Source organism: Haemaphysalis longicornis, unplaced genomic scaffold (assembly GCF_048455015.1).
Source record: "Haemaphysalis longicornis isolate Haplotype H1 unplaced genomic scaffold, Haemaphysalis longicornis Haplotype H1 scaffold_2, whole genome shotgun sequence".
Classification (NCBI taxonomy): domain Eukaryota; kingdom Metazoa; phylum Arthropoda; class Arachnida; order Ixodida; family Ixodidae; genus Haemaphysalis; species Haemaphysalis longicornis.
Window position 1 is genome coordinate 44,937,377 of NW_027526295.1, and position 22,876 is coordinate 44,960,252.

Consider the following 22,876-nt stretch of genomic DNA (forward strand, 5'->3'; position numbering starts at 1 on the left):
CGCATCTAATAAATCCGGCCAAATAGGTCATCCCTGTCCCCGGTGGGACTGGTCGTGTTTTGAGGCGGAACAAGAAGCCTGTAAGACTTCCCTAGGGGCAAAACTACAAACCGAGTTACCCATAAAACGTCAGGAGCTCAGTGTTACTGAACGAATGTCAGCAGAAGCTCAACGCTAGCTCGGCAAGCACGTCAGTTTTAGAGATATGACTAATGCCTCCCCCTGCCATAAAGTGGGGACATGTGCCGAAGCTGTAAAAGGTGGGAGAATGCAATCACTCAACGGACGCGTTGACTCCGAAAAGGCACAGCAGGGCGTAAATCAGCTGACACACGAGCACGGTCAGGCGGTATGCGGCGTTTCCATTGGGCGAAATATGACGTGGATACGTGCTTCGTAGGTGTGTTTGAATTGATTGAGTGTGACAGCCACATATTGCAAGTTCCATTGCGGTGTAGTTCATACACGTGGCGATGTCGCAAGCGACAGGGCGGCTATCGAAGTTGACCCAGGTCTAAATATTGTATACATCATAGACGGATAAACCGTCGTACTGGAAGGAAACAGAAGTTACCTCGGACACCCGCGCGATACATTCGGGGGCAATAGGGCTGGAGTCAAACTTTCTGTATATTTTTCGTTTCGCTCCCTGCCGCAAGTGATAAGCCAGAGTACACCCACCGAATTGCCTGTTTTCTTTACTTGATTCGACATTGAACGGCAGCGCAGATAACTTTGGTTTGAGATACCCTATTTTCGCGATTCTATGCACCCCCTTATTCGAGCCTTTCCTGCTTTACAAAAAACTAGAAACAAGTTTTTATGCAATCTAAGCACTCAATTTTCTGCCAGGAAACGTGCCTTGTAAGGCATTTAAACGTCCTTACTCTCCCTGCTGAGCCGGAGGTGTTGGAGCGTAGAAATATTCAGTTTAGAGCACTGCACGGGGCTGATTTTAAGCCCGAGCCCCGCCCGAGCCCGCTTTGCGAAGTTCGAGCCCGACCCGGGCCCGTAACACCTAGCCCGGGCCCGGCCCGGCCCGGGCCCGGTCATTTATTTTTAAGTGCAATGCACTTCTTAAGCGACCCTGAACCTGCGTCCACCGGTGATGTCCGCGTACGTGGAGATGGGCGCGCGCAGCCTGGCCGCTGACATGGCACATATCCACGTGGGGGATTGGCCAACAATCGGGCGTTAGAAGGGCTAATGCACCTGCTTAAAGGAGTATTGACACGAAATTTCAAAGCTGGACAACACAAATAGGTGTCTGTGAATAAATGCATCTTTCTTTCTTTGTAGTTGTGTGTGTGTGTGTGATCTCTCTTTCGCGAACTGTACCAAACCGCGCAAATTCAACTCGTGCATTCGCACTTCCACATTCTTCCCCTCGGGGAAATGCGGGGTATTTTTTTGCAAAGGGTGGGCCCACGCGCGTGTGACCAGGCCCGGTCTTTGACGCTGAAGAAAACTTGTTTATTATATTTGGTTCGGTGTCTTCGTAGCGGGTGATAAGACGGAGCATCTAGTCTGTACAAGCACATCATGAACTGAAACGCAAAGAATAACGGTTTAAAAGTGCGCGTAATCTAGCTTTCCCCGTCTGCAGTACATGCCACATCGGCGTAATAATAGCTCGTATTCTTGCATGAGAGGCGCCATCACCATTGATGGCCAGACTCTTTGCAACTTCACGTGGTTGTCTAGGCCACAAGTCGGTATTGCTGAATTTTTTTGATCCTCATTTGAGTCCACGAGTATGTACATGCGTTGAAATATTTCACCTGCAGTGCTTGTTAAGCGGTGGTGTTTCTCTAGCACGCGCGCTTGATTCCCAGCCACGGCAGCCGCATTTTGATTGGTGGCGAATTTCAGACACATGTGTACATTGGCACAGGCGCACAGCTCCAGGTTGTCTGAATTGTTCCTTCCTAGCTAGGGCATTCCTGGTAATCGTATCTCTAGTATGTTATACACCAAACTATAAAATCTTCATGCAGCACAGGAAATGTCTTTAAAATTGCAGTATAGTGACCATCGGATCTGGCAAAACACGTTTTTAAAACAATGCGTACAACTAACATCAAGAAGCGCGCAAAAATAAACTAAGAATGTTCATTTTAATGCTCTTCCCTACACTTCCGCCGGACCTATTAACGGCTGTTCCTATCAACTCAAGCACGAGCCCGTCCCGGGCCCACGGCGTCGAGGCTGAGCCCGGCCCGGGCCCGCAATATTGAGCCCGGGCCCGGCCCGGGTCCGCCCATAATCGACTTCGGGCGGCCCAGCCCAGCCCAGCCCACGGGCCGCGTCGGGCCCGGGCTTTTCGGCCTGCCCGGGCCCGTGCAGTGCTCTAATCCAGTTTCTCGTGCAGGGCCAAGCTGGAAGCGGGTCGAAGTTGACGTGGCGACCAAGTAATTTTGGGAGTGTTCAATTCGAAACCACTTGGACCGATTAGAATACGGCCTGCTGCTGTATACTCAGTCGCTCGAACGGTGTGACGGAATCGAGTGAAGTGAGTGGTAGAGTATCAGATGTAATAGCTGGGTTCACAGACTGAACATGTTTTTGTTAATGTTTGCAGAATAAAACAGTTACACCTCGTGCCGTCCTATAGAGATACCGCTGAGATAATACGGGGGGGGGGGCGGAGGGTACGGGGATTATAAACTAAAATGGTATGGAATTGGATTGACACTATTCTATCCACTCGAATTGTATTTCAAATTTTGTTTACAGTTCGTCAGTATAGCTAAGCATGCTTGATCTCTCGAAATACCCGCTGACGTACAACAGGGAAGTATGTTGAGTCCTTTATTATATTTGTTTCTAATAATGCCATTACTACAAATAACAAAAAATAGGTTTCATTACATATGCAGACGACACAAATATATTTTTCAGAGGTACAAACATACAGTTCTTAAAACGATTGTTAAAGACATATTCTAAATTACATATTTCCGGCTTTAAAATCATTTAGTGACACTAAAAATATGATACCGACCGCAATAAAAAGAAAAGTTTTCGTTTTATATACGAAGAGCCGTGCTTTTGAGCACACATTATTTTATGAAGTAGCGTGACGCGAGCAAATACTCAAAAAGTTTGTGTTACAAAAGGAAGCCATTCGCTATAGGCATCGTCGATTACCTAGCCCAAACGGATCCTTTGTACACATGTTTTATTACTATACCGATTACAAAAGGGTATGTCTATTATTTCACAATTCGATACCGGAAATCTATAAAATAATTTTTTTTTTCAAGTAGATGATGTGATATTTTACTACCAGAAGTATCATGATGTCCGCAACGTGTATAATCTTGATAAGATAACCTGCTGATGTATAAAGCTCTTACGCCATTACTGGATTAGCACCTAATGTTTTACCTGTGTAGTTTTGATTTGAATATATATTTTTGTGTTCATGCTACTCAGCTATTGCATTTTGTTTGTACAGTAGAATCTCGATAAACGTAAATCACTAAAACGGAATTGCCGCTTAAACGGAACAGTTGCCTGGAATTTGGTTGGTTTTGTATTCAGATAACGTGAAAAAACTCTCGGTAATCGGAACTAAAATTTCCGCATCACCGTGTAAACGTAACCATAAATGGAACTTCTTGTGAAATCCACTGGCATGAGAATCAGCTTTTTACGGTTCCGGTTGTTTCATTCTTGTTTTTTTTTTTTTCTCTTTCCATCCTTTTTTAGCCTTGTTGGCATCGTAAGCCTCGTCTCGTAAGTGCTTAGCCGTCTTAGCGCAACGAATGCAACATCGCAGTTCTTGTTCCAGTCGTTCGGTCTCGATTCTAGACGCCGAGGCTACAGGGCTCACCTCCGGTCGCCTCGTTCGTGCCATCGTTGTGCTATTCTTCCTTCATTACCACGTTGCCGTCTTCTAAATTCGGTGGCTCATAAGTTGAGGCCTCTGGCCTCCGTGAAGATGCAGTTGCAAGGACTCAAACAAATATGTTTGACGCATTTTGTAGTGCACAGCGACTCATTTTTGCCAAATGAACTTTGTGAATGCTGTGCCTACGCCTCTTGTAGTTTTCTTGCTTTCTAAAAACTATCAGCTACAGTCACATTCTAGTGGTTAGAGTTCCCTGAAATGCCCTTAGAAGTGTGTACGCACATAAATTTGCAACTTAGAACATCTCTCTCAGTAAACGAAACTCCTGTTAAACGGAACTAATTTTTCCGGTCCCTTGAAGTTCCCGTTATCGAGAGTCTACTGTGGTATTTTTGTTGCTGATTTATTTCTCTTGTGTTGTGCGGTGATTCGAGCACAAGATGATATACAATTTCATTTACTTGTTCTAATTTAGGATCAGAAACTATAGCCACGAAAGAGCGGATGTATTTGATTTTTTCATACACAACGAATGTACGGAAACGGGTATGCTTTTCATACTTTTAGATTTTATTTGCTTTCTATTTATCAGTACACTTTTGCCAGGTTTTCGTCAAGTGAGGCTGTTAATTATTTTTCCCTGTCCTACCTTATAGTTAGAGCGGAAAGAAATCCATTGAGCTGAATTGAATTGAATTAGACGTTTTGAATTTGAACATGGCTGTGTAGAAGCGAGTAAATGCGGTAGTAAACCCATATAGATCAGTGCGAAGCATACGCTACGAAAATTGATAGAATTCACTTGAGCCCCAGGCTATGAAACAATGGGAATGATGGATGGTGACTCGGATTAAGCGCAAAATCGTCTTTTCTAGATACTAAAAAAACTCAGGAACGCAACGAGGCAGAAAATGTAGATGCGTAAGGTTCTTGTGGCTCCAGCGATAGGGGCCGAATTGGTAATCTTTTAGTTATGAGCCGACAGTTGGAGTTTAGAACAACAAAAACCATAGAAAAACGAAATAATGGGAAACTGCAATCAGAAACATCAATATTTAAGAAAAAAACATACCCGAAGTGGTGAAAGCCAAAGGAGCAAAGACAGCAATAGCTGTGCAATTATTAAAAAAAAATTAGCCCCAATCCACGCTGTTAAGGTGGCTGGAAAGCAAAGCTGTAAGTGACAACTACGACGATTGTCCATAATATGTCACTTGAATTCACCCACGTGGCTCTAGAAAGAGTGAAACCAGAGATTTTGCCTGCCGTTACCTACACTTCGCAGGGGCGGCGTCCCAAACGCAGAAGCGTCGGCCACGGCCGGACTAGAGCGGCGGACGCCGTCACTGAAGCCCTACCGTGGGTCGGCAAAAAGAAAACGGCGAGTGTCGTCATACGAAGAGTGATACGGCTGAATTTGGCCATCTTTATGTGCTAGCTCGGGGCTACATCACCGCGCGACAGAAGCACGGACACCGAAACAATTCGACATGTAAGCGTAGTGATTCCCATTTATACCGATTGACACTGGTTAGTTTAGTAAGTGTGAGAATTGCGAGAAAGCTCAGGGAACTCTTATAATCGCTATTTATCAGAACCACCTACTCCTTTCGCTTTTTGTAATACTTGTGAAAAGAAACCCCAATTGGTATGCACCAATTTATAAAACAGAGTCCCATTCGTGGCAAGCAGTGCGCCTGCAGAAAGATTGCCTTTCTCTAGTGGCCAGATGTCTGTATGGGGTCTCAAAATTTTGTTGCCCCGCCTTTCAAACCAATCCGTGATGTGTCTTTGCAATACGACCACTTAATTCTGTCATGTCGGGGTTACCGAGGAGGTGTTGTGGAACCAGTTAATCACGCCATGCAAAGGAAGCGCGGAATGGACGCGAAGCTGTGCCTAAAGAGGTCCAAAACAACCATCGCTAAAGCACGCGACAAAACCGGGTCGTGCCCGTGCGCACGCCTGCGTGAGCGAGCGGGGAACACTGCGTAAATCTGCCGCGCCATCTACCCTGTGCTCCGTGGCTGAAAACCGCCCTTCCCTTCGCAGCCTAGCTGGGAGTTTCTTGTCGCACACGCTACAAATGAACCGTTGGCTGGTACAGGTAGAAAGCTTTGGTTGAAAAGTTTCAGATGACATCCACGCCGAGGACTTAGGACTAACGACCCGATAACGCTACTTTGACGTCGAGGGAGCATTTTCGGGAGGACTTGCTACATACATGCACATTTTGTGGTTTCCAAGCACTGAATTTTCATGAAGGGAGAAAAGGCAGCGGCACCGGTTATTATTCGCCGTGGCACAGGAAAGGCACGGCTATGTGGTGAAAGCTTGCGGCTGTGCTGTTTAATCACTTTAGACGAGAAGGCGGCAGTGTCAGTGTTTCAAAGTTTTAATGGCACTGTATTACCTCTATTCAGTTGAACAAACAAATGTCTATTGTGTCATAAACTAACTTTTATTTTTCTGAAGAAATAGGTACACGCATGGAAAGTGTGGGAAAAATTATGGGCACCGACACCAAGATTCCGTGAGATTTGAGTGCGAAGAGATGAAAAGCTCAGACAGCAGACTTAAAATTCTTGTGGGTAAGGTCATTTCTGCAATTTTTACGCCACCGGTATGAGATCAATCTGGGACTCCAGATATGAAGTCTAGACTTTTAACTGATGCCACACGTGAAGTCTGCAAGAAAGCAACATACGTTCTATCATTTCTAAGCACAAACCAAGCAGCCAAATGAATGAAAAACAATACGCAAAAACCTGTCGTCACACCTCTGCGAACATATGCAAGGAAGTGGCAACGGTTGAAATAAAGAGACGAAAACAACGGCATCACTAGCGCTATGGTTTATGTGTCACTTGACCTTTGGTTTGTTCTAGAGTCTGCAGATATTTACTGCGAGAAAATGTAGCGTACCCCTTGTTTGTCTACCCTGATTTTCAGACAATCTCGTCTGTACATGCGTACACTGAATCAAAACTACAGAATCCTATAATATCACTCCTCGGTTCATCGCGATTTACGGGCTCGACCGATATATTTGCCCCGGGGGATGATCAATGAATGTTAATCTAAAATTGGTTTCTATGCAGAGTTGGATCTACAGTGAATGTGGGAAACCATAGTTGCCGAAGTAGACATTAGTAGAAAACTTTATTTTTAATATTTCAAGACTCGGAAGGTAAATAAATAAAAGGAAGGTGTTCGCTGAAAGGGACACTGAAGAGAATTCGTGAAGCTCTTGTTTTTTATTGCACTGCGTATAATGGCTAACATAAACACACCTTTCATTGTTTATTCTGGCAATGAGGCGATATTTATTTTATAAAACCTTCAAGAATAAAAACTACCATGCGTGGTTGGCAGCGGCCGTATCGACTGACAGCAGTGACGTCAAAACAAAGCGCTACGTGATTAACCGATGTCCAAGGCTAGGATTAAAACCAGCTGCGGTTACGGTTCTGTGGAACAACATGCTTGGCATCCCGCGTTATCCTTGATTGAGGATTCTCGGTACATCAGTAATCGGCATGCCGCGCTTTAGAGACTTGTGGAATGTAAAATGCGTCGGATAAGCCTACTAGCGCGGCTTGGAATAGCAACAAGCTCTAGCCGCCACGCACGCAGTGAATGAACGCCCTCCACGTATCCGCAGACGCTCAATTGCGGGGTGGTTTTCCCTATCTTCGGAGCTTGCCTGGCTCGTGCCTGTATTGTAAGAGGCGTGTTCGCCCGAGGCCAGGGGTCTGCATTCGGAACTGTGCCCGCACGCAGTCGGTGTTTATGGCAACAACACCGCGACGAGAACTTGTCAGTGCGTCTTGGTAAGTCTGCACGCGTTCTGTGAGCTCACTCGTGGAGCAATGAACCTTACGACGCAAAAAATGGTGAATTCAGCGTAGAAAACATTGCCAAGAACAAATACATCAACTTGAAAAAACATGCACTATTGGGAATTCGAACTTGCGACTTGCAAAACAACATACCTAGTGCCTCAAGCCACTCGGCCACAAGATTTTTTTCCTTCATTGCTGATCTTCGAGAGTAACAAACGACACCAGGTACAATGGAAAAGAAACATCAACAGTAATGCCGAAATGCCCCCAAGGCCCGATGTTGTCTTTTAAAATTCCCTAAGCGCAGTAAGGGCTTCAATTTTTGACAACCGGTCTGGTGGAGAGTTTCTCGCTCTCTGAACTTCAACGAACTGGGAGACACCTTTCCGAAAATGGTGTCTCGTTGGTCGCGCGTGCAAATCACTATGAAGCCAAGCCATGCGGCGTCGCCAAATACTGCTCAGGCCCAACAGCATCACACTGTCAAATGGCACACCGTTCCCACTATCCATGCCCAAAAACGTATTCCGTGTGGGATGAGTGGCAAATTTTTCCGGAGTGTCCTTTGGAGGACATCCCAAAAGAACACCGCGGCCAAACAATGAAGAAAGATATGCTGCTCAGTTTTGGGTTGTTTACAAATGGGCCAGTTGGTACCCTATGGCGCTGAGAGCCCCCTTTCCTTCCTCCAGGTTGCGACTAAAAGTATACCACTTGGCAATTTAAAGATGACTTTTCCCCAGGTGACACTTCCAGCGATGTCAGGGGTGGAAATAAAATATATAATGTATAGCCAGTTTATATTTTTATTTATTCTTAGCATTTCATGCCGCTTAGATGAGTATTTATTGTATAGCGCTAGTCCAGTAAGCGCTCCCCAAATTCCCACAATATCTCATGCTGAGCGACTGTATTCGCTGTGCTAGTTAACCCAACGCAAGTGCTTCCCGCACCCTTTTTTCACGTTGCGCGGAAAAAGTTTCTGCTGATTTTAATTTATTAGTACCCATATTCGCTTACTATATTCGCGTACCCATATTCGCTTCGCTTATTCGCTTACAATTGGCCTTAGATTTTTCTGCTAGCGTAGATTAACTACTAGCTCGACGAAGCCTCGCATTTGCGCTTGTGTGGATCCACTTAGACTTCGAGCTTGAGAGGAAGGAAGGAAGGAAGGAATACGTTTTTTCGTCCATCGGGATCAGGTATTGGGGGTGGAGGAGGCCCACAGGGCTGCGGCGACCGCCAGGGCTCGGGAGATGCCCAGGACTTGGCCTGACTCCCCCGGGTCACGCAACATCTGCTCCCAGTGGTGGGGGGAGTGAACGGGTGGGTACTAGTCTGCGGGGCATTCGCAGAGGGAATGATAGTGAGTGTTGAGAGGGTACAAATTAACAAACTAAAGGCAGTTTGTTCTGGCATGAACGTGTCGTGGCTTAGATTAAACTGAGCGAACGAATTGCGGCGACCGGGCGGCCCCCTGCCGACTAAACGCTGGACCGACTGATTGTTTCGGAGGGTCAGGGAGCCGTTCTGCGGCGCAGTCAAGGCAAGCCATCTTGTGTTAACGTCATACGAAGCGCCATAGGAAATCGGCAAGGTACACACAGAAGACCACATCATTTTCTAATTGATTTTTCTTGTGAATAAAAATGCGTAAACGCAGCGAAAATGGCGAAACGACGCCTAGAGATTCCAGACTACAATTTCCGCTTGTAATCCCGGAATGTTGACAGATCACTTCAGTGTCCCTTAAGGCCATAGCATATATCCGGCAAAGCTGGTGACATGAATATTAAAATGTATCTAGTACGATAATTACAATGGTAATTATTGCAGTTTAAACTCAATGCATCAAATGGTACGATGTGAACTTGTGTCTTCCTGTAAAATAACATTCAGGAAAGGAGCTTTTTTCGGTGTCGCTCGAGCCTGTTCTCTGCTGTTGAAGCATTGCCCCACCCGTCGCGGTGGCTCAGTGGCTAAGGCGTTGTGCTCCCGACCCCAAGGACCGGGTTCAATCCCTGCCGCGGTGGCTGGTTTAATGAGGGAGACGAAAAGTGAAAACGCCCATGTGTCGAGACTTCGGCGGACGTTAAAGGTCTCCAGGTGGTAGAAATTAATCCGGATCCCTGCGCTACGGCGCGCCTCATAACCTAGGCGCAGCCACGGCGGCTTGAACACCACAATCATCGAAGCATTGCCGTAGGTTGACGTTTATTGAACATCTCGCCGACGTGCTCTGCCCGTTTAGGAATACATTCCATCTATTAAAGCAACTTAGAAAGCTCACATTACTTGAGCGACACATCTGAATGTATTCGCATACGGTATTAAGTGCTGCTTTTACGTTGCCCAATATGCTGCTGTCAAATGCGTCCAGTTCCATATTTTGTAAGAAACAGGGGGCGCCACTCGTGTACCCGATAGTTGCGGAGCTATACACTGGAACACAATCCGTGTCGTGACTATGCTTCAGCTCCTGAGTACGTCCCCAACGCCATATCTGCACTCTGAACGCGGCTCTTCTGAGGAGGTACTGACGAAGTAGTGCTGGCCTCTTCATTGCAGTCCAACTTCGATGGCCAGGACGTCCTTGCACAGCAGGCCTTCGCGGAGCATTCGCTGTTCCGACACGAGGACTGCGAAGGTGACCATCCCGAGGGCGGGTCTTGAGAACCAGTAGCGAGGCACTGCCAGCTCGGAGGACGAGAAGCTCTTCACCAGGTGCCTCTCGTTACCGGAACGGTCGAGCAGACGCAGGAAAAAGTCGAACTTCTTTGCGCACTTGGCCGAGTGAAGAAGCTCGAGGCCGAACTGCACCGCGTCGCCTCCTTCCTGGCCAGCCGGGACGCCCAGGCAGGCCACCAGGCGAAGCACACAGCGAACGCTGCCTTCGCGCTCGATGCCAAATGGCCGGCTGTATAGGCGAGGCTGGCTGTTCCGGCGGCTCTCCTCCTGCACCGGGATGCAGCACAAATAGATTAAGGAAACGGGCTATGCACTATCCTTGCTATAAGTAAGGAATGAATACAAAACGAAATGGTAAATGGTTGCCTTGGAGCACAACACGTACTCGCAGGTGTTTCAGGGCAAGTGAGAACTGGGGAGCGCAGTGGCGCTACTCGGTCGGAAGAAGGGAAAGCATCGAGAGTGCAGGAAACGTAGTGACCAGTGTTCTCACGTCATCAAAACAAAAAGTCGCCCGGAAATTGCCAAAAGTGCCCGGAAAGTCGCCACCTTTTACTCAACGTTGGAAAAGAAGCCAGAAAAGTCGCCATTGTGAACAAAACGATGCTAGCACTTTTGGTTCGATTCGGCTGCCTGCGCAGAAAAAAAGGCATCAAGTACGAGAGGTTGCGAAACTTCAGAACAAATATTATTCATTTGCTACGGGTCGGAAAAATAGCAGTAGTTTTTGTTTTCACGTAAGAAATGTTTCTTAATGTAAAGTATTCAAAGAGCATGAATGATCACACAATCACACAACTTGAGTTCGCTGCACAGTTTTTCAGCACTTTTAATGCCACCTTACTTTCCCGTGCCTCTTATAAATCGTCAAACATGATCACCCCACCTCCAACATCGAATTTCAAGCGCTCGTGAAATGCCAAAATATCCCACTTTGAACTGACGGCGGTACTTGAAGTCTTCGGCGTGATTCTTAAGGCAGGTGATCGGTATCTTAAAAAAAAACACAACGTGTTTCGCGTTGCGTCGGTAAGTAGCAGTGTACGTTGTTGCGTTCTGGGTCACACTAATGCCTTGGGCCCTATTCCCCAATTTGCCACATCGTTCCCATATCCATGTCCTGACGGGCTTCTAGTTTCACGTTGACTACTGAAAAACACTGCACGACCAAATAAAGCCGCTTTTCTCGAATGAAAGTTGTCAGAAGAGTCCGGAAATATATCAATAACCATCACCGCTCAAACGAGCCAGAAACTAGCCAAGTCGCCACACGAATATTTCAGTCTCCACGAGCCTATAAAAGTCGCCAGTTTGTAGGTGCCAAACTTGACAACCCTGGTAGTGACGGTGGAAAGAAGAAGAAGCACAAAAGCACAAAAAATACGACACAGCAAATACGAAAATCAACGCAATCCGCCAGGGGTGTGAGCCGCGAAGATCAAAGTTGGCCGTTTGGGTACACTGATAGCAACAAGCGATGCACGATGCGCCTCCTTCCTGTCCCCACGGAAAGAGTTAGTGTCAAATACCGAAATTCCCCAGCTGAAGGCATAGAGATTTTCACACTATCGGCCAGAGACACGCTGCAGACATGTAGAAAATAAAGAAGATTGTGCACTAGGAATTTCCTCCTGCCTCCAAGAGGGCCGTGCGCGGACACGTGTGTGGTTCTCTATATGGATATATTAGGGGCAAGTACGGAATCTAGCGGGTGATTCGGCTTCACCTCTGCTGAGCAAACACACAATGTCATGTTTCTAAGCAACTCGCAAGTCAGCCTACAGCAAGCCAATGACCATAGGGCCCTTCACGAATCATCCAAAGCAACGCGCCGACGTCTGTAAACATGAAGACGTCAGACCACCATCATGCCCTTGGTTGGGTAATTCTCAACAATTTTGGCAAGCGAGCTTTAGAGTTATTGTGGACACTTAAGCACTGTTTGCCTCTGCAATTTTACCTATTGCAGAGTGACTTCAGGTGAAATTCATACAGGTGGAAATAGTGTTACTAATATTTGCATTCTGAAAGTCGTGGGTCGTTCCGCGCACCACGTGCTCTCACCAAAGCGGCCCCCACCGGCTACGCAATCCCTGACGAACATTGTCACAGGGACCCACCGATCACGAGCCGCCCAATCTGTTGAAGCCCGGAAGTGGCAGATACTGTATTTGCATGATTCTAACGCGCAAGCACGCTTACGAAGGAACATTTGAAAAAAAAAATGGCTTGACACGGACTGTACCGCGCAGATTTTAATTCGATTTTTGGAGGAGTTCGTGTCAATGACAATGCTGCTAGCCGCTTCGAAGACGATGTCGGCCTTGAGGCAGGTTGTAACGTGCACAGAATATCGAAGGCTAATTTGATCAAAAAAGGTACGGGGTACAATCGTGCGAACACAGTACCTATGGTACATTAAAGCCTTCGCGAGATAGAAGCTATAACAGATAAATCTCCCAGAAGATCAAGTAATCGGGAGAAATAAAAAGTGCAACTGAACCTAAAGTTGATTACGTTGTTTAAACGCGGAAGCATTATAGCTTCCTTTTGTGATACTTGTCAAAATATCTTCAATTCTACATCATCTTTGTGCCTTAGTGTTCGCTTTCCTTTCATAGTTTTTGTTGTTACTACACCGCAGGCCAGGCCACTCGCCACTCCATACTAAGGCGCTATCAATTTCCGTTACGGAATCTCCCCGGAACCGCCACGACACACACTCCGTGTAGCAGTAACGCAATTTCAAAAAGTACTGAAAAGCAGTCCATACCGCCTCTGCATTCAGATTACGTCATCATTTTGTTAATTACGCACAGCACATTTGGTGAGACGGTAGAATAATCAATCATAAAAAATTAGACACCTTGGTAATGATACAAAGTACAACAGTTCCCCAACAGAGTCTCCGCATATGCGACCTGAATCGTTTACCTGTGAAAGAGCTTTCTTTATATTTCGTTTCAGATGCTGACATCTTGCTTGCTGAAATAAACAGGATTGCATTTTTGACTACTTACGGTACGGTGGGAATTCTAAAAAGGTCGTCAATACTAGCACCGCTCATATTTCGGCGGATAGATCCTCTCACCTTACGTCGGTTCCACGATCACCGCCCTTGCTGTCAACTTACCCCCATGAACAATTATTCCAACTAAAGGAAGATCTGCGTCGCGCCACACGCGCTCTCAGCCCATCGTGTGGAACAGATCTTCCCAGTGGGCTCCCTCACTGGGAGCAGGTCTTGCTCTGTAGACTTCCAGTTGGGGTGGCCCTCTCTCCTGCGGTAACCCGGGCATGGCCCTGGCGATACCATGACCCGTTTACCACGAACTGCCCCTTCTGTACGGTTCCTGCCGAAGACGCCGACACCAACCACCTGCTATGGACGTGCCCTTCCCTGAGTGCAGCAAGAGCCCGACACCTTCACGACACAGGCCTGCATCCTGGGAGACCCCCCCATCTCCAACGATGGCTGTGGGGGCCCCACCACCGCTGTCTTCTGGACTTCCTCCGGGAAATGGGTGTCAACTTCTACCTGTAGGACTTTATGCCAAAGGGCATCCTATCGCGATTAAAAAAAAGAAAAAACAGATTTTAGATTTCGCATTATTGGGGTTGATTGAGTAACCTGGGCTATAAGGCGCGCCGTAGTGGAGGGGTCCGGGAAAAATTTTGGGGGGATCTCCAACGTGCACTGAAATCTTGACACACGGGCGTTTGTGCTCATCTCCTCCCACGCCCCCCCCTGAAAAGCAGCGAACGCGGTCGCGATCAAGCAGGCGTCGTAGGGCTTCGCAGCACAACGGCTTAGCCACTAAGCCACCGCGGCGGGTCTTTACAATAACCCCTAGGAAAAATTTATGTGTTACACGTATGCCCTCTTGCGCTTGTGTTGTGCAGCGTACCTTAAGTCTCTGGTAGCCAGTGAGAGCCCATCGGTAGGGTGCGTCCCTGGAGCTGCGGATGAGCGGGAGTTCCTGGAAGGCGCACTGGTGCAGCGGAGTCCAAGGCTCGGCCTCGTCCAGCAGCCTCTGCCGTGACTCGGCGGCCCGCTGAGCTTCGTGCAGGGGCGCCAGGCGGTCGCCGAGCGCGGCGTCCAGTCGTGCGTCAAGAGACGCGTCCTGCGGTGGAGTTGTGGCAATGCAAAAATGGTTCCATAAACTTTGGAATGCAGCAAAGTAAAAATGAGGTCAGGCAAGGTTCCGAAACTGTGCGTTTATGATTAACAGTTTTAGGCGGGAACGTTTCTATTCATCAGGGGGGAAAGGTTTGATTGTATTGGTAATGCTTGGTAATGATTGAACGTTTTCGCATTGAATAAAAGCACAGACAGGAGGAAGGCCTCAGCTGTTCCCGTCTTTGCTTTGTCCTTCGTCCTGTATTGCGATTGTATTGATACTAAAATATTTCCACATCAAATGCTAGTCAAACATGAATGTGCACTGTCCGGAACCGAGGGTTCTAGAGCTGCGATATCCAATAAACGTGGCTTTTGGCAACGGCCCCGAATTGTCGCTTTCTCGTTTTTTGTCTCCACAAATTTGTTATTTTTGATGCGACGTAACCTTGTTATGTTTTCTGAGTTTCGAGTAAGTCGGGGGCTGTTTCACAGAGCGTGTACAATCCAGCGCATCAAGGGAAATTGAAACGTTGCTTCTTGAAAAAATAAAATAAATCCGAAACTTATTACTTGCATAATTTCTGAGAAGACGGTTTTTTTAGAGTTCATGCAATCTTGCGAATATATTCTCCACGCTTTGAATAAACGGTTTTTAGAGTGACTTCCCCAACTTCAGCCTTCTTAAGGTTTTACTATACCCAATGCTACGGCGGCGTGAGCTCTTTATCGCAAGAAATCTCGGCACGCAGGAGGGTTGATGCACCAGTAATGATATTCGGTTACAAACGCCACGATGTGGGTGGGCTAGAATTTCTGGCATTAGGAAGGCGGATTTCCCACAATGCTAGGCATTTATGGCACAGACGTATAAAGGAACTGAGTGTGCGAATACAGTTGAAACGTCCTCTTGAGTAGCGTATTGCATTCTCCATTTGCGAGAATTTCACTTGTTTTGATGAGTATGGGGTGAACACGACATCACAAGATCCAATGTCTGCTTCTTCATGCAATCTACTGCGTTGAAATCATTGTATAATATTTTGTGGTTTGTCCACTTGGAAAGTTACTGCCTTCCATAAATAAGTGGGACACATGGAGACCTCAAAGCAGAAAGAGCATGACAGAAGAGCCATTATGCACGAACAATTCATTCGCACGATGCACAACGGGGCCTATCAGATGGCAATTATGGGTTGGTTTGGGGTGTCCTCACGTGCATAACATAAATAGGCAATGTCGTTTCCAAGAGCTACTGTTAGCAGCCAAGGATGCAGCCGATGGAGTGACTTTTGCCACTATTACGTTACTCTAGCGCAAAAAGTGGACATTTTTAGATTATTTCCTGCGTTGTATTCAAGTAAAAACGCCTTTCTCGGCTGGCAGCTTTGAAGCTTATTGAGTAACAAGAGAACAGTTTATCAAATTGAACTCTTATTTTGCTTCAATGGCCCCTTTTCAGGCATTCGTGTACGGGCTCGTAAAGCGTGCACCCACCTGTTGCTCAGTGAGCGCCTGCAACGCGTCGTGGATGCGGGCCTCGAGGCTCTCGCGTTGCTGGTGCAACGAGTTGGCCAGTTCACTGGACAAGCGCTCGAACTGTGACCGCACGCGTGATTGCTCCAGGGCCAGCTGCTGCCTCGATTCGGCCGCCTTGCGGGACTCGGCGTCGGCACGCTCCAGGCGAGTCCGCAGATCTTCCTGCTCCTGCTCCAACTGCAAGTAGCAAAGTCGTACCGATTAAGGCAATGGAAACATTGTCACGTGGTTAATCCACGCCAGACCACAGATAATGATTATGCGGAATTGCCTCATCGCTGCACCAATCACCCAGAACGGGCGTGCGGCCCAAGCCACTGTCATCCTCATTAACGTCCCCTCCGGAAGAAGACGAGGACAGAACCTGTTCCTGTCACGTGCTCCTCGGGGAGATTATCTGTGAGACCGCAGTTTAAAGAATGAAACCCCTGTTCAGTTCTACTTTAGAGCTGTAGCATGGTGGCAATGTGATGGGTTCCGATCCTTTAACAAGGACACAGTTATACCTGGGGTTGAAGATGACCTTCGCTACTGTGTTCCCGACATATGCCTCCAGTCACCGAGAGTGGCTTCTTGGGTTAGCGTTGTTCCCGAAGCCACTATAATAACAGAGGAGCTGTTGTTACTGGCCGTAAGTTCGCCGTTGCAGAAGAAGATACAAAGAAAATTGCAAGCGTCACGGGGACCACCGAGCATCCCCGCATGCGCAGTGGCGTTAGTAAAATAAAATGGCAAAAATCTCTACGAGCGAGAAAATGATGAGCGCTAGTGAGCGCATGCCTGTTGGCGGCCGCCTAAACCCTGGCTCTCGCAGTGGCTCTAACAAAAAAAAACCCTTCAGCGCTGTCATCAAGCGCTACCGTGCATTTAAAAAGAACTCCAGCGCTAAAGCTAAAGATGAGCACACCTGCTTGGGAGAGGTCAAAGCGGCACCCCACTCTCTAGAAGTCTTTATGAAAAATTTTACACATGGCTAGGAGTGTGCCAGTCCTTCCTGAGACGACTTCAGATACCGCCACGGCTGCCCCTAGTCCATGACGAAAAGCTGGTGGAAGTCTACAATGCTGAGGATGACGGCATCCACCATTCGCCGCCAAAAAGACGACGATCTCATCGGTGCTGTGACGATGATTACTAGCACCGCAACTGTGCAACTAAAATATGGCACCGAAACTAAACTATGTATCCGGGAATGACCACCTATAACAGCTTCGCCATTCTAGTCTTGCGCGTGAGTGCAAGCTCCCCTGAATGTATTACAATGAAACTCAATATTAATTCCGCATGACAATAATATAACCAGTGCCTGCACAGCACGAGCCTAGTCTTTACATGTGGCGGAGAGATTTAGCGAGAGTGTTTTTTGTAAACATCCCACACAGTGCCTAATCACCTGCGTTGAGAATCGTTTTACTCTTTTGTTTATGTTTCGGATCGAGTTCCTGACCACACATCACGCTCTTATAAGGCCCTGAAAGTGGAGCATCCGCATGTTTCTACCACTGTTGAACCGTGCCTGGCTTTCCTGTTTGGTGGCTTAAGGTGTAACGGGTTCGTTATTGACACAGCCTGTTCTTCCACTTGCACACTTCGAAAACCGCGCAGAGGCAAGGACGCAAGAAACTACAAACTGGAGCGCTGACGCACAACCGAGAGACGATTTATTACACGGCATTATTTACATGTAAAACACACACACACAAGTACCCACAAGGGGGAACGTACATATTTCAGCTTAATACAAGACCTTGACGAAGTACGGCGTACATGACATGGAAAAATTAAATAAAAGACGCCGTTAGGACGCAGTTTTGAAGTAGTCGCGCGAAAAGTGCGTATGAACTAATACCGAATAAAACAGCTACATTGATTCCTAGACCATCTGAGCGGCCCTATTATTTTAAATATACTCAAACAAGGCAGTTTGAGTCCTCTGGCGTGACGGAGCTTACAACAAAACAAAATGGCCTCTATATTGATATGACAATTGTTGAGGCTTTGTATTATCGGCGGCAGGCGGCTTCGTGCTTTATTGTGTTCCCGATACTCATGCGAAATGTGCTCAGCGAGTTCAGGCGGCGCAAAGTTGTCACAGGATGGTTTCGTGTTTGGCTAATAAATTACCGGCATGAATTCGTGAAAATGCCCTTGGTACGCACCTGATGGTACTCTCTCTGCCGGGTGTGCGATTCCTTCCCGCAGTCTCTACCTTAGGTGAAAATATACATGCTTTGGGAAGGGATTCTGATTTTCAGCGACAGACCAGAGGCAGTTCAGCTCGTTAGAAAAGCTTCTTCCCTGGAGATGAGTTTTTTGGAAAAGAAGTTTCTTTATTAATTCAAACATGTTATCCTCTTGGAGCAGCCCTGACCGCTTTCTCGTTGCCTCAAATGCTAGAATGTACAAGAAGCCGATGAAATGTCACGCGATGTCCGGTTAAGTAGGCCACAGGAGGCAAGGTACAACCTAAAGAAAGCTGATCGCGATAGCGGTCGTGCAGCTCGCCTCAAGGCCCTCAACATTTCCAAACCGGCCCAAGGGGCAGGCGGATGACGAATATTGTTTAGATCGCCTTTTCAATCAATCAATCAATCAATCAATCAATCAATCAATCAATCAATCAATCAATCAATCAATCAATCAATCAATCAATCAATCAATCAATCAATCAATCAATCAATCAATCAATCAATCAATCAATCAATCAATCAATCTTGTTGGTTTCTGAAATTTACCCGCTGGGTTATATACAGAAACAGGTCCCCAATGTCAGATACTGTACTGGACCTCTGCATACACTTTTTTAAACAACATAAAAAATTTAAGAATTTCTCAGCGGACACAAATGACATTGCCCATTCGAAGCGGCACGATGACCCTTGTCGAGATGATGAAATAAAAATTCCCCAAAACAGTCGCAAAGCGTAGATGATTCGTCAGTAAATATTTCAGCCACCTAAGAGTAGGACGTACTGATATGGACAATAACAATCTGAAGGAAGAAGATCTTAGGCACACTCTTGGAAGCAATTCCAAATATAACGATTTTGATGCAGGGATTGAGAGTCCAGACTGGGGATTAAGACAGCATAGCTTCCAGCGGTTGGGAGGCATAGTAATTTTAGTAGACCTTATTGATTAAATTGAAAGCTTCGTTCCCAATTTCCCACAGTGAATCTCTTTGCGTAGTTCACTGCAATTGAAAGCGTTCAAGTTAGTGAAACTGTGTATAGCCTTCCCGATGGCATTAAATCAAGCACTACTCCGGAAAACTCTTTTACTGCTCAAATAATTTTGCATTTACATTTAATTAATGTAAAGCAGAGCAATGTCACTCTATCGGGCCAATCTTCAAAGTTAGGTACCATATGTTGTTTTTGCCTTTATATTGATAATTTCCATAAGTTACACGGGTTGTTTAGCAGTACATATTCACATATAAAAATGGGCGTAGCATCAATAAAGACGATGCATTAGTCTTATGTGTGTGGGCTTACATCTTATATTGTAGCACGTCACGTTCGCAGCTGGCTGTATTCTTCAAGACAATCGACCTGAAGCTCCTATTGATTCACTGGACAGGTGTCAGCCTTCAAGAGCCGTATCGTTAGGCAACTACTCGAAAGATGCTTGCTTACCACTCCAAGGAATTATCATGCTATCCTGTGTCTTAAGGCTGGTGCTAACAATAGCCTTGAGTCTTTGGGAGCTGTCTAGAGACTTGTGATAACGGTGTGCTTCCGCGAACTTCAACTTGAGCGATATCGCTTCCTAAGACCCGTGCTGACAAAAACAGACCTCACGGCAAAATTAGGGGTGAAGGAACAACTGGGATGGCCACCAGAGGTTTAAGAGCGCGCTTGAAACCTCCATTCGCATTGAGGAATCTACAGCACTTTAATGTCTCTCCGCATGTTGTTGCTCTCTGCAATGTTCGCGGACAGCCATTTTATACCCTAAGTAACAAAATATGAGTATTCTTTATTCCTTGATAACTTCGCCGGCGGCCTTAAATGTGTAAATGATTCTTGCAAATGGAGAAGCCCGATAGCGAGAAGGTACAAAAAAATACGCTCTGTCAGCTCGTGCCCAGCCATTACTACTTATTTTTTGGCGCAAAGCCAGCAAGTGCCATGCGCGCATGGGTGGCGTCGCGAGAACGACCACACCCCATATCTTTCTTGCGAGGTATTCACTAGGGTGACTACCTTCCAACTGGAAAATACGTGACACGATGATGGAGGAAAAGAGGGGTGAAACACTGACGTAGCACAAAAAGAAACTAGCAGCAATAATTTATATTATAACTTTCGGGGCAATTTTTTGCATTATGGACGGTCTCCGATACCGGATACACCCGCGCAAGTAAAAGTCTCCCCTTCCTCTCGTAATGCCAAAAGCGATAAACAGCGGCTGTGACTTCCCGTTCAATTCTTTGAATAAGCTGGCTTCTGACGTGCTCCTCTGCAGCCATCAGCCCCTATTTTGAGCACGCCCCCGCATGTTCATATAACCCTTGTCACGACACGGGCCATAATTATGGGGCCATTCGCTCACTGAGCTTCTTCCAGGACTTAAATTCAACACGCCACTCCCCGGTTATGGCAATGCACGCTCCGCTACATAAAGTTGGCACTTCCCTTTATCGCCCACAAAACTTAGTATTGTATTTGCTAACACCGTGAGTGACGTTGGTATTATGCAGAACATTTTGGAAGATTTTTGTATCTCTTTGGGGACGCGGAAAAATATCGCCCATTGCGGGACAATCTTGCTAGAACGTGACGGGTGTTAACCCTAGTTTTTCGCCCTTCTATTGCATGAACATTAGATGGGGAACGTCGGCAAAATTTTATCCTGCTCTGTTCATTTTCCCATCGCTCAGTCAGCAAAGTGAGTGATAGAAGTGAAAATACTGGCAGGTGGAGGGGGCGCGCGTAGAGGGCTACCTCCGAGAGCCCAACCTTCGCAACCCTGGAGACGCTGCCAAGGAGACGACAAGTTGAAGCTCGGTGCTCCAGCTGCCCCTGCTTCGACGGATGCTTGGACTCCCAACACCGCTGCACACGTTGTAGGGTATACTCTGCAGTCAGGGCAGGAGGCAAACTCACAAGGAATGGGAATGCCGGCAATAAAATGCCGGTACCGGTGGGCGACAAAAAAGTGATGGGCACCCAAAGGCGCTGCTAGAGAAAAAAATCCCTGCCCATCTCAACTAACGTAAAACCTGGGGTTGGGCGAAGCACGCAGTGTATAAATATATTCTTGGCGCTTTGCCTTTTTCGCCAACACAGATGAAACTGTTGGAGGGGGGGGGGGTGTAGAAGTATACAGCTTTGTAGTAAAACTCTCTTGTCTTTGAAGCACGAAGCTCTCTAGAGCGATGCGTAGGCGAGTGTACCGGGGTTTTTTAGTACGCGTTACGAAAGCGCTCCAGCGCGAGGAGTAAACGAGTGTCCCGGTGTTTTTTAGTACGCTTTACTTTATTGCGCGAGGCGTAAACGAGTGTCCCGGTGCTTTAGTATCGTGATTACATGAAACGACGACTACGACGACGACAGGAGACGCCAACAACCCCAGCCCCTAAGGGGCTTCGCCCCTAACGCACCACGCTGAAACTTTCTGTGTCACTGAGCACTTTCAAAGCAATCCAAGGTCAGGTCAACTATCCAGTTGAAAAGAAGTTGCCAGAGATAACACTAAGAGATCCTAAAACAGCAGCGTGGTTGAGAGAACGTAGTTGGATGGCATATGTGCCGTTTCATACAACGCGAAAGGAGTGGGCCAGAGCATATCATCTAATGCTGTTAGTTGCGACAGGTGGACCATCTGTTTAAGAAAATGATGTACCAAGGGATTGTAAACTGGCAAGGGAAAGATGAAAAATTTTATGGAGAGAGAGAGAGAGAGAGAGAGAGAGAGAGAGAGAAAGAGAAAGAGAGAGACCAACTAAGAACGTTTAGGGGCAAAGAATGGATTCAAGACGCAGAATGGAATCGACTGGAAATTTTTGGAGGGGGGCCTTCGTCCCGCCGCAGTGGGAAAAAATACGAAGACGGTGAAGGTGTGGTGGTGATCAATGATCATTAGCAGGGCATTTCTGTTTCGCCCGTCACATGCATGCAACTACAGACATCTAACTACCCACATGTTTATCAGAAATTTTACGCCAATGAACTACACAAATGTTCAACATGAAACTACGAATTATTTTATTTCTGAAAGGAAGCGACGATCTTTAGGTTCCTGGCGGTATTTCGCCAAGTTGCCCCCGGGCAACACCACACAGCCATCATCATCATCGTTGTTGTCATCATCATCATCATTCTGCGGAGGATATGCGCTACGAGGCAGGCATCGGTTTTTATCTCAAATCAGGGCATGAAAAACAGAGGCCACTATTGCGCGCACCGCTGTTAGTCATCGCCTGGGGTCCCATATTAACAACCGGCGGTGCTCGCATAAGAGTGAAGCCTGATAAAACCGACCAAGAACATAAATACTACGGATAGATGGTTTGGTTTCTCTACCCATAAAATAACTCGGTAATGTGTGATATGCCTTGTCCCTTAACACATGGCACGACTGTTGCTGATTTCACAGCGGTTGCGTGTCGCAAACGGGTGCATTTTGCGAACGGTGGCACCAGTATATTGGCAATTTCCGATTGATGAGGTTTCGAGCAAGACGCTTTTGTTCACTATATTTGTGGGCTCACTTTCTCATAATATCCGAGGGCGGATGTGCGCTTCACCTTTACCCTACCTCTCGTGGTTTTCTGGGAGAAAAACAGCTTCCTGAGAACGACCGCATTCCCTACCACCG

General features: G+C 46.8%; 1 protein-coding gene across 1 annotated transcript in view; it reads right to left on the minus strand.

Moving 5' to 3' along the window:
* Positions 1–9,893: 9,893 nt before the first annotated feature.
* LOC144168868 (uncharacterized) overlaps positions 9,894–22,876 on the minus strand; it is a 31,751-nt gene continuing 18,768 nt past the window's right edge. Inside the window, exons 3-5 of the mRNA XM_077697860.1 lie at positions 16,010–16,228; positions 14,301–14,516; positions 9,894–10,659 (exon numbers count right to left, since the gene is read on the minus strand). Coding sequence (XP_077553986.1) covers positions 10,264–10,659; positions 14,301–14,516; positions 16,010–16,228 — 831 coding nt within the window. The 3' untranslated portion in view covers positions 9,894–10,263. The remainder of the gene's footprint in view (positions 10,660–14,300; positions 14,517–16,009; positions 16,229–22,876) is intronic.